Here is a 19,475-nt window from a genome sequence, read left to right as displayed (position 1 = left end):
CGGAGGATCGCGCGGGGCCGCGGCGAGCGGCGGGGCGGGAGCGGCGGAGGGCCGGGGGCCGAGGGGGGCCGCGGCGGGCGGCGGGCGGGGAGCCGGCGGCGGAAGGGCGCGGCGCGCGGGGCCCGGGAGCGCCGGCGCGGCGGGGACGGCCGAGGCCGGCGGCCGGGGCGCCGCGGCGGAGCGGGCCGGCGCGGCGAGCGGCCGGCGGGGCTGAGGCGCGCGGGCCGCCGGCGGCCTCCTTCCGCCCCCTCGGCCGCGGCGGCCCGGCGGCGCGCTGGCGGCGGCCATGGCGGTGGCGGCGGCGCTGGCGGGCCGCGGGGCGCGCGGCGGCAGGGGCCGGCCCCCGGGCGGCGGCGGGCGGGCGGAGGGGGCGGGGCCCGGGCGGCGGGCGGCCCGCGCGGCGGCGGCGGCGGCGGCGGCGGCGGCGGCGGCGGCCGGGACGAGGCGGCGGCGGCGGCGGAGGCGGCGGCGCGGGGCGCTAGGGCTGATGGCGGCGGCGGCCGGCCCCGGGACGGCGCTGTCCCCGCGGCCGTGCGACAGCGACCCGGCCACCCCCGGAGCGCCGTCCCCGAAGGTGAGGAGCGGCGCCGGGCGGGGCGGGGCGGGGACGGGCCGGGGGCGGGGGTGGGGTGGGGGGGGGGAGCCGAGGCGGGCGGCGGGGCCGGGCCGCGCGTTTCCCGCCCGGACGAGCCGCAGGCCGTGGCGCACTCCCCCACCCCCCACCCCCCGAGGCCGCCCGGCTGCCCGGTCGGTCCCCGAGGCGGCGGGGGGAGGCCTGGCCCGCGGGTGCCGGGTTCGGAGAGCGCCTCGCGGAAGCGGCCCCGGGGCTGCGGCCGGTCCGGCCTCGTGCGGGGACTCGGGCCCGGTGGAGCCCCCGGGCGCCCCCGCCAGCACCCCCTGGAGTCCGCTAAGTCGCAGGAACTGAGTGGCGGCCGGCGCGCGGCTCCGCCGGCGAACTTAGTTTTTACCGCCCTTGGGGACGCAGCCCCGCCGCTGGCTTGTGCGGAACCGCCGGGGGTTGGGGGGGGGGCGCCGGGGGTCACCCGGGTCCTTCGTGCACCTGCGCGGGCGGGGGCCGCGGCGTCAGAGCACCGCCCGGGAAGCCGTGCCTTCAGCTCTGCGTTTTTAACTTTTCTGGACTGTTTCAACTTTTTAAGCAAGAGGAGTATACTTAAATCGACATACAAGTGCTCAAAATGCCCAGAAGCGAGTAAAACAGCCAAAGAAAACAAAACAACCAAAACCCAAAAAACGGCAACAAAACCCCCCTTGAATCAATTTGCCTAAAGGGAGTTATGCCTGAAATGTTGACTCTGAACTGTCTTAATCGCGATGCTTACTGTTAAATGCTATTTTTTTGGAGAATACATTTATTTTCTGCTCTCCATCTCTTACCTGGTTGCCTTTCTTAATAGGAATGTACCAGGGCTCTGTAATTGAATGGTGCTTATACGGAAACCAAAACGGACAATGTAGCGTATGTTTATCTGTTTGGGAAAGAATCTGAGTAAATTCCTAATAGCTGGAGCCGTCGGAGGCTAAGGATCATCATGGTGATATGAACTAACTTTATAGGGCACTCAGTATCTGCTAGGCCTTGATCTAAGCGCTGCCCAGCGTTCAGCTCATTTAACCCTTCCCTTAGGCAAGCCCTGCAGGCTCAGTGATGGTCTCAGAACCGGAGCGGCTGGCAGACAGCCCCTGGGCTGGTGAGCGCCCCCCGTCCAGCTGTGGCGTGGCCAGCGACTTTTATAGTTGTCTTCTACTTTTTACAGTTGTCTTTTATATAGCAAGAGGACCATGGTATTGAACAGCATTGTATTTGTCTGACAAATCTATGTTTCGTTGATTACTTTTTTTAAAAGGTATTTTTGTAAGCGTTACAATCATCAAGCTTTAGCTAATATGTGAGTAAGTCAGTTTCCTGACATTTGACGCATCGCTCCTTTCTGAGTGGATGGTGCAACTTGGTCTTGACGTTACTGTCTCCTCACGGACAATGTCGCCTAAACATGTTGAAGCCTCCCGTTGGCTGGGGTGTGTACTGTGTGCTGCTGTATAGACGAATGACTCTTATTAGGGCACGTTTTTGCTAAATGTTTGCAATGTAAGAAAAAAATGAACAGGATCGGTAACTTGTCCCTAGTCCTCGTATGCCCTTTTCCCATGGGAATAGAAATATGTAAGAGAGCTCGTTAGCATAGTCCGATCAACCAGCCATACGTTGAGTTAAGCACTAAATGATCCACACGTTTGTTTGTTTTTTTCCCCGTAGCTGGGATAGGAGGGTTTGCTTTAATTTTAGTGTTGCAGCAATTTTCCATGTTTGTTTAAACCACAGGGCGTTTTAAAAGGTCGGTTTAGATTTACAGGTTAATTGAGAATTTTCTTATTTTGATTATTGCAGATCACTTTTGAGTTTTGTTTTTTTTTTTCCAGGTCTCGCCAAGCCAGATTCTTGGCCCCTTTTAATTGCAGTAGAAAGTTAACATTTGTGTAGTAGGTTGTCCTTAAAAAGCCTTTAAGTTGAGCCTTTTAGCAGGTCTGGGATGAGACGTAATCCTGTGTTCCTTATTTTTTATTGTTTCTTATGTTTTGAATGTTTCAAATGTATAGGATGATAATGAAGATAATTCAAACGATGGGACCCAACCATCCAAGAGGAGGCGAATGGGCTCTGGAGATAGCTCTAGGAGCTGTGAGACTCCAAGTCAGGATCTCGGGTACTGTCGTTTCATTGCTCGGTAGTAGTTCTGTGGTGTGTCTCTCTCTGCACCCTCTCCCCCCTCCCCCCTCCCCCCTCCAGGCCAGGGCAGACACTACCGATGCTGTTGCTACTCCGTGCAATTAAATGTTTTCATTGTGATAAAATACACATAAAATTCATCATCTTAACTATTTTGATGACATTCACGATGTCGTAGAGCTGTCACCACCAGCTTTGTCTAAAATGTTTTCACTGCTGCCAACGGAAACTTCGTAATCATCAAGGAATAAAAGTTGCCATTTTCCTCTTTCCCCAGCCCCTGGCAACCGTTATTCGACTCACTGTCTTAATGAATTTGCCTATGTTAGGGGTACCTCGTATAATATTTAGGGAATCCTACAGTGTTTGTCCTGTTGTGTCTGGCTTATTTCAGTTAGCATCGTTTCTTGAAAGTTCCTCCGTGTTGTGTGTGTGTTAGGACTTCCTTTCTCTCTAAGGCTGTGTCGTACTCCACTGTGTGGACCGTGCATTTCGTTCGCACTTTCCTCTACTGAGGAGGTAGGGTTGTTTTCCTCTTTTGGCTGTTGTGAATAACGCTGCTGTGAATGTGGGGCTATAAGTACCTGTCCAGAGTCCCTGTTTTAAAGTAATTTTTTGGTAATGTTTATTTATTTTTGAGAGCGAGAAAGAGAGGCTGTGAGCGTGAGTGGGGGAGGGGCAGAGAGCGAGAGGGGGACACAACCCAAAACAAGCTCCAGGCTCTGAGGTGTCAGCACAGAGCCCAACGCGGGGCTCGAACCCATGAACCGTGAGATCGTGACTTGAGCCGAAGTCGGACGCTCAACCGACTGAGCCATCCAGGCGCTCACGGTCCCTGTGTTCAGTTCCTTTGGGTATATCCCGTGGAGAAAAATAGCTGGTTCATACTGGAATTCTGTTTTTAGCTTTTGAGGACCCCCCCAAACTGATTTCCGCAGCAGACTCCCCATTCTCTGTTCCTACTAGCAGTGCACACAGTTGCAGTTTGCTCACGTCCTTCCCGATTTGTTTTTCCCAGTTCTTGCGATTGTGGCCGTCCTAAGAGATATGAGCTGGCACCTCACTGTGGCTTTGGTTTGAATTTCCATAAGGACTAGTGATGTTGACCATCTTGTCATGTGCTTTTTTGTAAATCTTTTGGGGAAATGTCTACTTAAGTGTTTTCGCCCTTTTTAAGTTGGGTTGTTTGTTTTTTTGTTGTTGAGTTGCAGTGTTTTAGGCATTCTGGACGTTCATCCCTTGTGAGGTGCGGGACTCGCAGATACTTTCTTCTATTCCATAGTTTGCCTTTTCACTCCATTGGTAGTGTCCTTTGATGCACACAATTTTTAATTCTGAAGTCCAAATGATTACTTTTCTTTTGTTGCTCATGACTTTGGTGTCAGATCTACAATCCATCGCCAGATCTGAGATCATGAAGAGCGACTCCTGTGTTTTCTTCTAAGAGTTTTCTAGTTTTGGTTCTTGTACTGAGGTTGTTGACCTATTTTTGAATGTGGTAGGAGGTTAGGGTCCAATTTCATGCTTTTGCATTTGGATGTCCAGTTTCCCAGCACTAGTTTTGAAGAAACCTCTTCTTTTTGTTTGTCACTTTTAATCGGGTTCATAAAACCGTCCCATTCTCGCCTCTGTTGTCCGTTGATGAGATTTAGAGGTTGCGTTGGCCAGGTCCAGAAACCTGTAGTCAGCTCTTCAGGATTGGGGTCGATGGGCAATACACTGGCACCATCAGACTAGGTCTGTTCTCTTTCTGTTCTCTTCTGGATTTGTGGAGTCTTTGAGAACAAACGACTGGTCTGTAGTTCAGTTCATTGAGTAACGGGTTTTGGAGTGTTGCTTTCTTCGCTGTTTGTGACTCACTGAATAGCAGATGGGAAAAAGGTTGATGACTTGGTACCTTGGGTGGACGAAAGAGTGGACATTGGGTGTGAAGCCTGAGACTGAGAATTCAGAATGGGTATCGCCACCGTGTTGTGGCCGTGTAGATCTCTTACGCTACAAAATTCCTTTACTCCTCCCGGTTGTGAGTGGCGTACGAAGTGTCCCGTGTTCCGTGTTTAGTGGCGCACGTGGTTGCTTCCTTTCCCTCTGCCTGTTTTGTATTCTTGGGACACACGTGAGACCTGGGAGCTGGTTTGTATCGCAGAGTCAGAAGACGGAGTGAGCACTTAAATAATTAAAGTAGTTGTACAAAGTTCTTAAAAATAAACATTCTCAAAAATAGATCCCCCCAAAATAGAAATGATTAAAATTTAATAAAAGCCACATTTAAGGCATAATGCGTATTTCTGTGCTTAGCTTTAGCTACTATCCAGCAGAAAATTTGATAGAGTACAAATGGCCACCTGATGAAACAGGAGAATACTATATGCTTCAAGAGCAAGTCAGTGAATATTTGGGTGTGACCTCCTTTAAGCGGAAATATCCAGGTATTAAGTCTTAGTTTATGTAACAGATTAAGTCTAACTTTTAACTAATCGGGATTCTTTCGGATAGGTTGTCAATTTCCGAATACTCGAGTATGGATCATTTGTAACGCACTTTATGTTCTGCTGGCTGCTTTTCATTTGTTGCTGTCACCCAACATCTCTCTCTACTCCCAGTCGACTCTCCTGCCTTATAAACTGACTTAAAAGTGAAATGAGGAAGGTGAATTTCCTGGGGAATGTTGTAGAAAAAGTCATTGTATGGCCATAAGCACCAGGGCTCTGGTCCTTGGCCGTTGCTCCCTGACCTTCGCCACGGAGGCAGCTGCACGGGCTGGGTCTGCATTTGAGAAAGGCTATCTGTGTCAACTAAGTTATTCTTGCCGTGGGTTAACTTTTATTTCTTAAATTCGTAAGATTGCATGGTCTCTAATAATCTTTGGAAAAGATAACACGCAGTACTTTTAAATCTGTGAAGAATTTAACTTTGGAAACTTTTTAAGAAGTTTTTTAAGTTTTTAAAGTTTTACGTATGCATAATGTCACAAATGTAAAAGACTTTTTAATAGTCTTCCGTTTGCTTTTTTTTTTTGGAGATTTAGAGCGACGAGATCTGTCTCACAAAGAGAAGCTCTACCTGAGGGAGCTGAATGTCATCACAGAAACTCAGTGCACTCTAGGTAACGCTCTGCATGCGAAGGTTGAGAGCGTACGTTCTCGACGCGGTACTGGATGGGCATCGATCCCCTTTCTTAAAGGATTTTACAAAATTAGTAAAATAGATTGAAGTATTTAAGTGCTAGATTGTTTACTTTTAGTTTTTGTGAAAAGAAAGGAAAATGACATTTTATAGCAATATCATTTTCTATTAGCTTTCACGGAAGTGTCAGAGCATGTGTTATGTGGGAAGTTTTACAGTAGTTTTTAAAAGTGTGGCTCTTTATCTCTTAAAAGGCACATTTTGCTCAGTTTTTAGTTCTGTATCATTATCTCCATGCCTGCTTTGCAGTTTTTCTTACATAAACATAGTAGTGCAATGTGGGTACTTTTTAACACAAAACCGTGGGTGTTTGTCACAGGGATTGGTTTCATCTGATACTATGAGTCTTGAAAATTACGTGTATGGCTTGTGTGTGTGCTGATGCTTCTGTTGAAATTGTAATGGACTTGTATAGTGTTTCTAGTGTATTGATTTGAAGACCAAGAATTGGGATACATTGAAAAACTTTTTTCTTCTAATATCATTACTTAGTTAAGGATATTGGATTAGGAACAATCCTTGGGGCGCCTGGGTGGCTCAGTTGGTTAATAAGCGTCCATGACTTCGACTCAGGTCATGATCTCATGGCTTGTGGGTTCGAGTCCTCTGTCAGGCTCTGTGCTGACAGCTCAGAGCCTGGAGCCCGCTTCAGATTCTGTGTCTGTCTGTCTGTCTCTTCTCTCTGCCTCTCCCCTGCTCACTCTCTCTCTCAAAAATAAACATTAAAAAAAAAAAAAAAATCCTTAATCTTGAATTGTCTATGGTTAGTGTGCATCATTACTTAGCAATTGTTTTTATTTTTTATTTTTTTATTAAAAAAAAATTTTTTTTAATGTTTTATTTATTTTTGAGACAGGGAGAGACAGAGCATGAACAGGGGAGGGTCAGAGAGAGGGAGACACAGAATCTGAAACAGGCTCCAGGCTCTGAGCTGTCAGCACAGAGCCCGACGCGGGGCTTGAACTCACGGACCGAGAGATCATGACCTGAGCCGAAGTCGGCCGCTTAACCGACTGAGCCACCCAGGTGCCCCTTAGCAAGTGTTTTTAATAAAGAGATACATGTTTTTAGTACTTTGATCTTAAAAAAATTTTTGGTTGAAAAATTGATATATTTTCCTTGGACTCTTTAAAAATTTTTTTTTTTTAATATTTATTTTTGAGAGAGAGACAGAGCGTGAGCAGGGGAGGGGCAGAGAGAGAGGGAGGCACAGAATACGAAGCAGTTCCAGGCTCTGAGCTGTCAGCACACAACCCAACGTGGGGCTTGAACTCATGAACTGCAAGATCGTGACCTGACCCGAAGTCAGACGCTTAACTGACTGAGCCACCCAGGTGCCCCTCCTTTGCCTCTTTGATGAGCTTTTATTTATTTTATTTTTTTCAATTTAAGTTTATTTATTTATTTTTGAGAGAAAGAGAGTAAGCAGAGGAGGGGGCAGACAGAGAGGGAGAGAGAGAGAATTCCAAGCAGGCTCCACACTGTCAGCACAGAGCCTGAGGTGGGGCTCGAACTCACGAACCTTGAGATCATGAACTGAAATCAAGAGTTGGACACTTAACTGACTGAGCCACCCAGGCGCCACCATGAGCTTTTTAAAAATTGTTTGACTTTATATTATGAATATTGTTTTACTATTTTTGAATATATTACAGTATTTTCCTTGGACTATTGGAAAACCTTTAAAGAGTAGTTTGAAGGAAAAGCAAATTTTGAAAAATGGTTTTGTTCACTTAACCTTAAAAGAGCTTTTCTACCATCCTTTTTTTCGTCTACCATAGGTTTAACAGCATTGCGCAGTGATGAAGTGATTGATTTAATGATAAAAGAGTATCCAGCCAAACATGCTGAGTATTCTGTTATTTTACAAGAAAAAGAACGTCAGCGAATTACAGATCATTATAAAGAGTATTCTGTAAGTATTGAGTGACTACCGTCTTTTAGTCGGTTTAGGGAGAACGACATTTTGTAAGGTTATATGTGATTTCCGAAATGTACTATTTTTATTTCAGCAAATGCAACAACAGAACACTCAGAAAGTTGAAGCCAGCAAAGTGCCCGAGTACATTAAGAAAGCTGCCAAAAAAGCAGCCGAATTTAACAGCAACTTGAACCGGGAGCGCATGGAAGAGAGAAGAGCGTATTTTGACTTGCAGACACACGTAGGATTGCTTACATTTATTAGCTCCTGAACCTCACTTATTGCTTGTTATGGTAGAGTGCTTAGTACCTCCTTTATTATTGTTATTTTTTGTACCGGCAGTTGTGTCCTTTTCTGCCCCAGAACTTAAGATAGAATTTTTAACGATGTGCCAGTAACGCTCTGTTCGCACGCGCGCGCGTGTGTTGGGGGGAGGGACCGTTTGCTTTGTGGCTGACCTGCCGAACGAGACTAATAGGTATGTATCATACTTGTTTGTCCCAAGGGTCATCGTAAGGCGCTTCTGCGTTTATTGACTTCACTCTCACAGTTGCCCTGTGAGGTTGAAACTAGCCATTTTCTCATTTCATGGACGAGGACGTTGAGCTGCAGGGGTTTTAGAAGTTGCCCGGGCCCCCTTGTTCTTTGGGGGTGAGAAACACACCGCCTTTCCCCAGACACGATGGCCATGGTGAAGAGCCAGATAAAACTCACTTGTACGGCTAGTAACACCACCTGCCCTTGGCTTGTAGTTCTTAGTGTCTCCGATATTTTAGCTTTTGGGGGGAGGAGCGCAGTGGAGCACAAGAGGGATTGTTTTCCTAAAGCCTTGTTTCCTGGCGTGGAATCAGTTTTGTATTTCCCTTCATGTTACCCTAGGTTATCCAGGTGCCTCAAGGGAAGTACAAAGTGTTACCGACAGAGCGAACCAAGGTCAGTTCTTACCCAGTGGCCCTCATCCCGGGACAGTTCCAGGAATATTACAAAAGGTATTTGTTGGTTTTATCAGCATTTCTATTGGGTGTTGGTGAGGGACTTCAGAGTCCTGTGTACTTGCCTCCAGAAAGTTTCTGCTCTGTAAGTCCCGCCCTGACATGCTGTGTGAGGTCTGTCCCTGCTGTCTCCTGTGGCTCTGCGGTGAAGGACACCCTTCGACTGGAATTTGAACGTCTGCTCCTGAAGCCGCCACTGCCTGTCTCCTGCCCACCTCCTGTGTCTCTGTGGACAGGCGCCGGAGCGTCCACAGTGCGCTTCGTGGCCCCGTGGCCCCCGTGTCACTGAAAGCTTGCTGGGAATACAGACTCCCAGGCCTGCGGGCTGTTGGCCGCGTTTTTACGGCCGCCCGCCGGACAGCACCGGCTCAGTCTGCAGAGCGTGTGGAGCGGGGAGCGCGGCCGCCCTGGCCTGGCCGCTGCTTCCACTCCGCGGCGCAAGAACGCCACTTCCCTCTTTCCCAGCCTGGGGGGCACTGAGAGCGAGGCTAACACAGGACCATCTTGTTTGAGAATCTCAGCTTTTACTTCAGCCTTAAACCTTATGCTGTTTAGGATAGAGACCGTTCTTTATAGGGTTTAAAATGGACGATAGGATCATACTATTTGAAAATCCAATTTAAATCATAGCTTAGCGGATTTTAGTTTTTTTATTTTGGGGTCAGCAAATTATTATCTTTTGTTTACTTAAAAAAATTTTTTTTAATGTTTATTTTTGAGAGACAGCATGAGTGGGGGAGGGGCAGAGAGAGAGGGAGACACAGAATCCCAAGCAGGCTCCGGGCTCTGAGCTGTTGGCACAGAGCCCGACGCGGGGCTCGAACCCACAAAGTACGAGATCATGACCTGAGCTGAAGTCGGACGCTTAACCGACTGAGCCCCCGGACACCTCTGTGCCTGCTTCTTAACGCAGGTTTCCAGTGCGGACAGGGTGCGAAGCGGCGGAGGGCGGGCCGCGGATGGGAACGGCGACAATAAGTCAGCTGCTGCGGGCGCCACCCGACTGGGCGAGCGGTTGTGATGTCCAGTTTCGGACAGGATAGATGATGACACTTGTTAGAATACATGCTTCATAAGTTTTTAAGTAACTTGCTGCTCAAAATTTTGTTCCTTAAATCCAAGTGTTTTGTCTGCCTGTGGCGGACCCACAGATCGCGAGGACTTAGGGAGCTGGGAAGGAGGGGGCGTCAGGCGGCCTGGGGTTTGTGCGGGGTTCCGCCTTCCTCTGCTGATATTTTTATTTTTCTCCTTTTTGGGGTTGAGGATAAAGGACGGAGACATTCTCTTTTGACAGAAAGAATCAAAGGCATATTTTATGCTCTTAGCCTGATGAAAAAATGTTTGGGCTTTTTATGTATTACTCTCCAAAATGAAAACTCATTTATTACATGTGTAATCATTTTCCAGAAGTATTTGCGGTTAACTGAGAAAATTAGGGCCATCTTTGTGGCTCGCAGATTCGTTCGTTCACGTTCCTAATAAAAGGGAACTGAAACCCGTCCCTCTGAACCTCAGGTACTCAGCGGACGAGCTGCGGTATCTGCCGTTAAACACGGCCCTCTACGAGCCCCCGCTGGACCCTGAGCTGCCGGCCCTGGATAGCGATGGTGACTCGGACGACGCCGAGGACGGTCGAGGCGACGAGAAGCGGAAACATAAAGGCACTTCGGTAGGAACATCTCTCTGTACGAGGAGGCGTCTCCTTTAAGTGCGTGCTGACCGCTCTCCCGGAGCACGTCACCCTCTGTTTCAAGGTCGGCGGCGTGTAATTCCCCGAAAGCTGCCATTAGGAAAATGACTCTGTGCCTAGACACAGACTGTGTGCCTTTGTAAGTGTTGTTAAAGTCGCCCCTTTGTAGTTCTCACAGGCAGGTTAGGAAAGGGTACAGACCTTACCGTGCGATTCTGTATTCGGCTGTCTTGGTTTGGGGAGCACGTTCGCTTGTGTGCCTGTTGCGTAATTAATCATCGTAGGCTTCCTACGGGCAGTGTTAAGAGCACCGATCCGTTACCGGGCAAGGTGGCGGCGTCCGCGGGAGCGAAGGAGAGCAGACGCTGTGACGGCAGAGGATTCTGGTTTGACTCGGCCCGTGTGTCAGGCGGCTCGCCACTCTCAGCCTTCACGGTGTCCCACCTGAGCCCGGGAGCGGGCCACCTTCTGGGGGCGGGCGTGTTTGTCACCAGCAACTTCTGAAACATTCAATGATGCGTGTCGCATAAAATCAGATGCCGTTCCAGTATTAAAGTGACGATACCGCTTCTGTCCTGTCATTTTGGGAAAAGGGGCGCTGTGGTGTGGCCAGGACATGTTGGAGGTGACTTTCCTTCATTCTGCCTGTAGGAGTATAAATGAGTCCAACATTTCAGGAGAGCATTTCATGCATGGTATCTACCAAGATTCTTAATTTCCGCAGAATTTGACCTAGCAAATACACTAACAGTTTATCTGAAGGACAAAATTTAAGTAGGAAAAAAATGTCCATTGGAGTGTCAATGGTAGTTTTTATAATGAAAATTAAGAATACACCTCATGTCAACAGTGGGTGATATATTTATACGATAGTAATGAAGTTCAGAGAAGATTTAGTGATGTAATAAAATGCACACAATACTTAATTGAAAAACGTGTATACACAGTGTAATCCAGTTTTGTGTTTTATTTATTTTTATTTTTTTAAATGTTTATTTTAGAGAGAGTGCTTGTGTGTGCATGCACAGGCGGGGGAGGGGCAGACGGAGGGGGGACAGAGGATCCAAAGCAGTCTCTGTGCCGACAGCAGAGCCCCATATGGGGCTTAAACTTGCAACCCTTGAGATCGTGACCTGAGCTGATGTCAGTCGCTTAACCGACTGAGCCCCCCAGAGCCCCCCAGGCGCCCCTCAAGTTTTGTGTTTTTTGTGTTTTTTTTTTTAAATGAGGGGATCTGTGTAGGTGGGGTTTGTGTGTGGGAGTGTGTGAATCTGGTATCTGTGTGTGTGCAGACACACCTAGAAAAATTAAAAGGAGATGCAGTCATGTTCCCAGGAGTTGTCTCAGAATGCTTACCGGAGTGGTTATGGATAACCCAATTGTTTCATTTATAATTTTCATAATTTATATGAACGTAACATTTTTATTTTAATTAGAAAATTTTAAGTCAACAAATGAAGCATTAGATGGTCAGATACCAAGCTTTTAAACTTTGAACACCTAAAACGTATCTGATACTGTCGTGAAGGCTCAGTGATCGCTGCACTGGCCTACGAGCGTGTACTTGAAGAACTTCTTTAGTGACGTTTATTACTCGGTAAAAATATCCTCGCTTATTTAAGACAGTTTATTCCTTAAATAGTTTTTTCTGCGAAACAAGTAGGCTCCCTTGTGATATGGCAAAATGGTGTAGCGCCGGCTGGAGTAGATCACCCTGCTAGTGTTGATTAAGGTGGGACACAAAGTTGGTTAAGGTACAGTCTGCTTTCTGCTGTCGTGTGTAAGACAGATACGTGGTTTTTAACATGACCTGTTTGGTCTCCACTGGGAAAAGTTTTCTTATAATTATCTTTTTATTTTTAAATTGACGGAACTTTGAAACCTTTTTTTCTTTTTGAATGTTTGCTGTAGTTTTCAGAATTCGCGCTCAAATCTATGTGAATTCCAAGGAATCTTTGTCTTTGCCTTTGACCTCCAGGACAGTTCCTCCGGCAACGTGTCTGAAGGAGAAGGCCTTCCCGAAGGCCAGGAGGAGCCTCTCCCGGGAAGACAGAGATCCAAGGACAAAGCTGCTACTCCAAGAAAAGATGCTTCCAAACGTTCTGTACTGTCCAAGTCAGTCCCTGGGTACAAGGTAGAAGAAAAAAGCCCCTGACTCCGCTTCCTTCCTGAGCAGCCTCTCTCCCCGAGATAGTTTAACTCTGACTCCAAGTGGTGGAGGCCTGCCTGCTGCGTCCACTGCTGTCCTGTGCTGTGTGCCCTCTGTCAGCTTCCTCCTGTTGTGCTTTATTTTCCTGGTGGCTTTTCTGTCACTTCTGCCTATGGTTTAGCTTCTGTTTTCTGTATATGTACAATTTATAAGAAAATCTTTTTTTGTCTTTTAAACAATAACCAGGCAAGTATGGATTTAAAAAAAATTACTTCCTAGCAGAACTTTATACTTTGTTTCTTTGGGGTAAAGATCATAATTATCTGGCATTTGAAATATCCTAGTATTTTGTATAGCCGAGCATGCTAAGCTGTAAAGTCTGGGTGGATAGACTCTTAGAATAAGCTGCCTCTCCTGGAGAAAGATCTGGGTTTAATTTAAGATTACTTGATCCATTTGCCAAATTCAACGAACTCTGTGATAGAAAACAGGAAAACCTGTTATTTACATTGTGGTGATTTTTAGCCTGACCTTGGCAAATAGTCTCTATGCTTCTATGACAAGGATTGAAATGTTATTTAGTGACGTGATCTGGCTTCTGTGTATATATACTTGTTAACTTCCGGTCTGGCTGTTCTCAGAGGAAGGTATTATGCTATCAGCAATATTATTTTTGTGGTTCCTCCTGCTGTCTGTCCCTTCCCCTCCAGAGGCTTAGGTGAGAGGTGAGTGGCCTTATCCCTAGATGGGGGGTTAGGAATGTCCTAAAAAGACTGGAATTAGCCGCACAGTTTTATGTTCTGGGTGGTAATAGTAAAATTGACCATTCATAGGGTCTGGAATGTGTCAGAATATGCTTTCCATTGTGGTTACGAAAGTGTTTTGAAGGAACGTTTTCGAGTAAGGTGATTGGGTAGTTTTACCGAGTGGGATTGTTAAACAATTGTCGTGTGTCAGATTGGGGTCGCGGTGGATGATCTGGAAGAACAGGGGCGAGCGAGCTGCCAGCCGGCTTCCCTTCCTCAGCCAGAACCTTCTCATGGTTCACTTCCCTTTCTTTTCCTGAAGTGAAAAAAGCAAGTTAACAAATGAGTGTATTTAATCCACATTTAATTAGAAAATGCCTTTATGTGATGATCAATTTTGAAACACACACGTTTTTCCGGCCGATGGCGAGCAAATCCCAAGCTTCATTCGCATCAGATGGCTTGGGGGGGCTGCGGCCGTGTGGTTTTTATACTTGTTTTTACGTATACGGCTTACCTAATTTTTTAAACTAAAGACGTAAATTAATGCTTAATAATCAAAAGCAAATGAACTCCAAAGATTAAATCTTGGAAAGTTAGCCTGGTGTGTGCGTGCTGGTCTGCAAATGGGAGCGGCCGCGCAGAGCACCCTACCCTGTCTGCGTTTCGGAGCCCTTTCAGAGTGAGCCTGAATTCATCATGGGTTCAGAGTGCAGAGTGTCGAAGCAGATGTTTAATAGGGGCTGAAAATGAAGAATTATTCCACAGTATCATTGATTTAATATGCAAGAAATCATATAGATTAACTTACATTGATATGACTCAAGGGAGTGTAATCTGCAAAATACACATTTTATGACTTCTGTGAACATTTTTAGTAGCTTAAAGTGTTTCAGGTATTTCAGAGTTTAGAACAACCAGTATCTAGGCTTCATACGTTAATATGAACATGTTTATTAAAAGTAACCTCTCTATGAAAGATATATTAATAAGCCAAGATGTGCCTAAACATTAGGGTACTTCAAGCTGAAGCTCATATATGCGAATGTGCTTGAGTTAAGGAAAATGATGGCGTAGCTGATGTCTTGCTTAATAAGATTCACTAGTGCTTGCCCTTAATTTGTAGGACAGTGTTATTTGGGTTACATTAACCTGAAATTAAAGCATATTGTTAGGAGTCAGCCCTGGGTTGCGAGTATATAATTAAAATCTATACTATGTTTCTGCTGCCGTGAAAGTCTCGCTTATCTTTGGTTATTTTTCAAGCAGGAAAGTGAGGGTATCGTGAGCCTTGTATTTGAGATGCCGAGAGCTGTTCGGATGAGTATTTTAATTTTCTTATCAGCAGTGACACTTTGATGTTGCAGTTTCTAGAACTGTCTCTGTCAGACACGGGGTTCTGTTCCATCCGTCTTCGCAGGAGTTCTGCACACTGTTCCCTTCCTACTCCATCACAGGAGTCTCCTTCAGACACTGGCTTCCCAGCTGGTGGAACTGGGCGTGAGCAGTGTGGCCGGCTTCTCAGAGAGCTGAGTGCTTGAGCGAACAGAGAATCGCCATAGAAAATGCTGCCGAGCTCGCTCTCGCTCTCTCTCTCTCTCTCTCTCTCTCTCTGTTTCTCTGTCTGTCTCCTCCCCTGTCACTCCCTCTTTTCATCAAGATGAAGACTATTGGGTAAGAAAAATTCTAAGTGACTTAACGAAATACTATGATTTCAAGCTTAGAAGTAAACCTAGAATTTTCTTGGTGTCCCTTTTTATCATAGGTGTTTAATGTATGTTTTAATGGCTGTAGAACTTGAATTGCTCTAGAATGTGAATGACTAGCCTTGTGTTTTCCTCATTTTTGACTTTTGTAAGGGATCTCCCATGAGGAGTTCTCCTTTTAGAGTTTGATACTGTGTAGTTACTTCCCTGACTTCAGTGAAAGATAATCCAGTACGTGGTATGCCAGTGTCTAACTTCAACTACACGTATTAAAGTAGATCTTTCACATTCAGTGCAGGCGGCATAACCAAAGGAGGTGGTTATTTGGCTGTGCTGAGAGGTAGCTTTCTGCTGTATATTACGGCAGTTCCAGATTTGGTCGTCACTGAATCGGAACTTGGGTCCTAGAAGTGCACTTGTAGCTATTTTTTATTTACTGTAGGAAACACAGTGAGAACCTTATTCTTAGAATGTAGCAGCAACGACGGAAGGGGACTGCTTTGTAAGACGCGCACGGCTGAGCACGTGACACTGCCCTTGTGTTGGGGAGCAGGGTATAGAGATACACGTACAGGAGATGTAGAATAGTTAACGGTAAAGTTTTATATGTATGTTTTAACTCCCATGATATTTATTATTTTGTAGAGACGTTTGTGATTGTTTAGAGTTATTGTTTTTATTATATTTATGTATAAGGTTGACTTTTTTTTAAATAAATAAGCCAAAAATTATTTTTGAACGCCTCTGTCATCTTTTGCAAAAGAAAGACAATTAAAAAAAAATAAACTTAAAGAATTAAGAACAAATTGTTTAGGCCTTACAGGTTTTGAAGGTGGCAGTGAGACATTTCAAAGCTGGAATACTATATACAAAGTTAGAGTTTCCTTTAGGCTCCTCTTTGGTTTAATAACTTAGGAGAGGGAAATAGAAGATGCATTTGGCTGGGTTGGGATAAAACAGAAATATAGCAATTTGGTAACTTCCCCCCAGTTCCTGTAGACACACGGTCCTAGCCCATCCATCTTGGCCCACGCTCGCTCTCCTTTTTCTGCCACAGTTACTTACGTATTCCTGTAGCATGACTGAACATCATTTTATTATGGTCAAAACTGGGATGTTTGAATGTTCTCCCTCCCCCGGTAATTGTAGGTGCTGTGAATCTTTTCTTCTTTGTCCTTTTCCATGTGTCGCTAAGTGTGTTTTAAAACCCAAATATACCTTCGTTGGATGGAGCAAATCTTTAATCTGAAAAAAAGAATGGTACTCAAAATATGAGGGTGTGTGTAATTTTTTAAGTTATTATTTTTTTTGCTTGCTTGAAAACTTTTCTCTTTTGTTTTGTATCTCATACGAATGCTTTCCCCTAAGTATAAGCTCTTTTATTATTAGATATGCAAAGGGAATAATCACAGCTATTTCCCAGAAACATTTGTGCACGTGACAATGTATGGATGAGACATCTTCCAATTAAAAATATTAAAACATTGATTTTATAACTTAGGTTTTATAGATCTATTTTTACAATTTGGGAAATAATCAATTTTTAAACAAAATCAGTATATAAGCTGCTTAAGATTGAGTCTTCTGTTTTATAAGAAGCCTTACTTACGTGTAAAGGTCATTTGGTACCTGAATTTCTTCTTCCAATTAATAGTGCAGTTTGACATTGCATCTAGTTTTTTCCCCTTCCAGCTCATTACGCAGATCTTACTGTGCATGTAGGGAATGTAGAATGCTACACTTAATCCAGACCTAGATCGTGCTGTTAACAAAATTTTAAAACGAAACCTAAGGCTTTAGTCAGTAGGCCGTTGTATTTTTGAAAGCCGACTCTCTCAAGTTAGGTCTTTCTAAAAGATTGTTAACAAGTTACTAAAAGTAAAGATGAGGCAGTGACAATTCCTTATGAACCCATAGTGAGTACTTCTGGCATGAATTTATAGCCCTCTTCTACCCTTCCAGCCAAAGGTCATTCCAAATGCTCTATGTGGAATTTGTCTGAAGGGTAAGGAGTCCAACAAGAAAGGGAAGGCTGAATCACTTATACACTGCTCCCAGTGTGATAATAGTGGTAAGTATTGACATGTCTTCTTAACATTTTAACCATCCTATTTGTTGCTTCAGAAACCAGGATTTTTAGTTGTCAGCTAGGCCTGAATCAAATCTCCAAGTATAGAGGGTAACTTGTAACGCATAGAAAAGAAGCCCATGGGTTTTCATCTCTGGTGATTGGACACTGTAGCCATTCTTGAGAAATCCCGATGCAAACTAGCGTTTTATTGTGCCGTGTTAAATTCAAAACTCTTTTGTGAAATACTAATACTGGTTTTGGTTTAGGCCACCCTTCTTGCCTGGATATGACCATGGAGCTTGTTTCTATGATTAAGACCTACCCTTGGCAGTGTATGGAGTGTAAAACTTGCATTGTGTGTGGACAACCCCACCATGAAGAAGAAATGATGTTCTGTGATGTGTGTGACAGAGGTTATCATACTTTTTGTGTGGGCCTTGATGCTATTCCATCAGGTAAAGATTACAAAAAGGAGTGAAGGGACTGTGCCGTCATTTTTTTAAAGGCTGCATAAACACCGTAAAGATCCTTCTATTGCCAAGAAGTGACCAAAGCTGTGGTTCTCCACATAGTGTCCACGTGCCTTTCGTCCCTAGGTACCCCGGCTAAAGGACAAATGGGTGTCAGGGGGCCTCGTCCAAGTTTTGGAATAGGGCTCAATGTATAGAATGAACTCAAGTCTTTCTAGTGAGAGCTAAAGCAAGAGCATCCGTTTGTTTCAAAACCTTGATTTTATTTTTATGTCCTCTATTCAGAAACTTAACAAAAATGACTGCTATGCCTTTATAAATAGTAAACCAGATTTCTAGAAAATGAGGCAGCATGACAATTCCAGATAACTTTGGAACAGAGCTGAAGAATAAATCACAGTAATTGGACTAAAATGTTACATACGATTGTGTAAATTTTGAACTTACTTGCATAGTTAACACTGTATAATACTTCATGAAACACATGCCTAGAACGGTTTCCTGGGAGTCGTTAAGAAGCGGGTGACTTAAAGTTTGGTAGTGAATCAGATGGAGTAAGTGCCTAGGTGGGGTTCACTGCTGTGCGGTCAGATGCTTGAGAAGTTGAAAGTGCTGTGTCTGGTGCACCAGGACTTGAGAGGATGTTTGCACGTGCAGCCGCCACTGAGCAGCAGAGAAAAAGGCTGAAGATAAGCCCAAGTCAGTAACGGGGTTTATACAGGATGTGTACTTTTGAACTTCTAAAGGATGACGGTGTTTGGGTTTCAGAAAGGACTGGTAGTTTTTTAAAGGTCCAGATCACTGTATGGTATTGATCTCCGCCCCTGCCCCACCCCAACTTGCACTGACTTTTACATGGCATCGATTACACTGGTTGTCCTAAGGGAAGTTTCCATTTTTCTCCTTAAATTAAGTAACTTACAGGTGCCTTTCACGTCACACATCCACAAAAAAAATATCACTAGTCATAGCTAAGGAAGGAGAGCCAAATAGGTTTACAATTCAGTCCTAAAAAATTAAATTTCATACTAAACTAACAATTTTTCTCCTAGGTCGCTGGATTTGTGACTGTTGTCAGCGAGCCCCCCCAACACCCAGGAAAGTGGGCAGAAGGGGGAAAAACAGCAAAGAGGGATAAAATAGTTTTTGACCCCAATATTGTAATACGGATTTAAATGAACTACTTGGTGCCAATTTATTTACATTCTTGATTTTTTGCCAATAAAAGATTTCTGAAATTCATGATGTGCTTAAAATGTTAAGTTGATTCATTTGTTATAAGCTACTATTCCTCTTAAAACCAATTTCAGGTAGAGAAATAGCTCATTTTTCTTTCTTTTTTTTTTTTTTTTTAAAGTCTCTTAGGGCTTTGGCTCTCTCCAGAAATTCAGTGGAAATATATGCAACTTAATTGAAGTACTTAACTTTATTTCTCTTTGGCCTGAAAATTTATTTGCATGAAGTTTTCCTAATCTGTATTGTTTCTGGCCAGTCATGGGTAGCATAACAAAATTACTTAATAATGGACGAATTTTAATTGCTAAGATAGCTGCAGGTGATCAGTGCAAATGACCTTAACCGGCAGGGGGCAGGGGGGCAGGGGCACACCTGGGATCCACCCGAGTAGGGCTCCAGGTGGATCCTCACGGCAGGCCTGGAGCTTTAGGCCACACCCCGGCGAAGAGATAGGAAGGGGTACATTTCGGACGTGTTCAAGGTTTGCACCTCACCTAGAACCGCTAACTGGAGTGAAGGTGCAGCTGCCAACCTGTCCATCTGAGCCGCGCGGCGGCAGGAA

The 19,475-nt window shown here is 45.2% G+C and overlaps 1 protein-coding gene across 4 annotated transcripts; it reads left to right on the top strand.

The window, feature by feature from the left end:
- The first annotated feature begins 467 nt into the window (after positions 1 to 467).
- Positions 468 to 18,894, top strand: PHF10 (PHD finger protein 10). 4 transcript variants are annotated; one of them, XM_042940324.1, is made up of 12 exons: positions 468 to 574; positions 2,617 to 2,723; positions 5,045 to 5,175; positions 5,775 to 5,852; positions 7,714 to 7,847; positions 7,945 to 8,094; positions 8,733 to 8,842; positions 10,361 to 10,514; positions 12,514 to 12,669; positions 17,099 to 17,207; positions 17,474 to 17,662; positions 18,730 to 18,894. In XM_042940324.1, the coding sequence occupies exons 1-12, from the start codon at positions 488 to 490 to the stop codon at positions 18,813 to 18,815; spliced, it is 1,491 nt and encodes a 496-aa protein (XP_042796258.1). In that variant the 5' UTR covers positions 468 to 487; the 3' UTR covers positions 18,816 to 18,894. The 4 variants fall into 4 exon arrangements, with proteins under 4 accessions (XP_042796258.1, XP_042796257.1, XP_042796260.1 ...); XM_042940323.1 differs by having other exon boundaries at positions 5,769 to 5,852; XM_042940325.1 differs by lacking the exon at positions 468 to 574 and adding an exon at positions 1,078 to 2,037 and having other exon boundaries at positions 5,769 to 5,852.
- The last annotated feature ends 581 nt before the right edge of the window (positions 18,895 to 19,475 follow it).

Source organism: Panthera leo, chromosome B2 (assembly GCF_018350215.1).
Source record: "Panthera leo isolate Ple1 chromosome B2, P.leo_Ple1_pat1.1, whole genome shotgun sequence".
Classification (NCBI taxonomy): Eukaryota; Metazoa; Chordata; class Mammalia; order Carnivora; family Felidae; genus Panthera; species Panthera leo.
The sequence above is the reverse complement of the archived record's forward strand: the minus strand, read 5'-3'. Positions and strand labels throughout refer to the sequence as shown.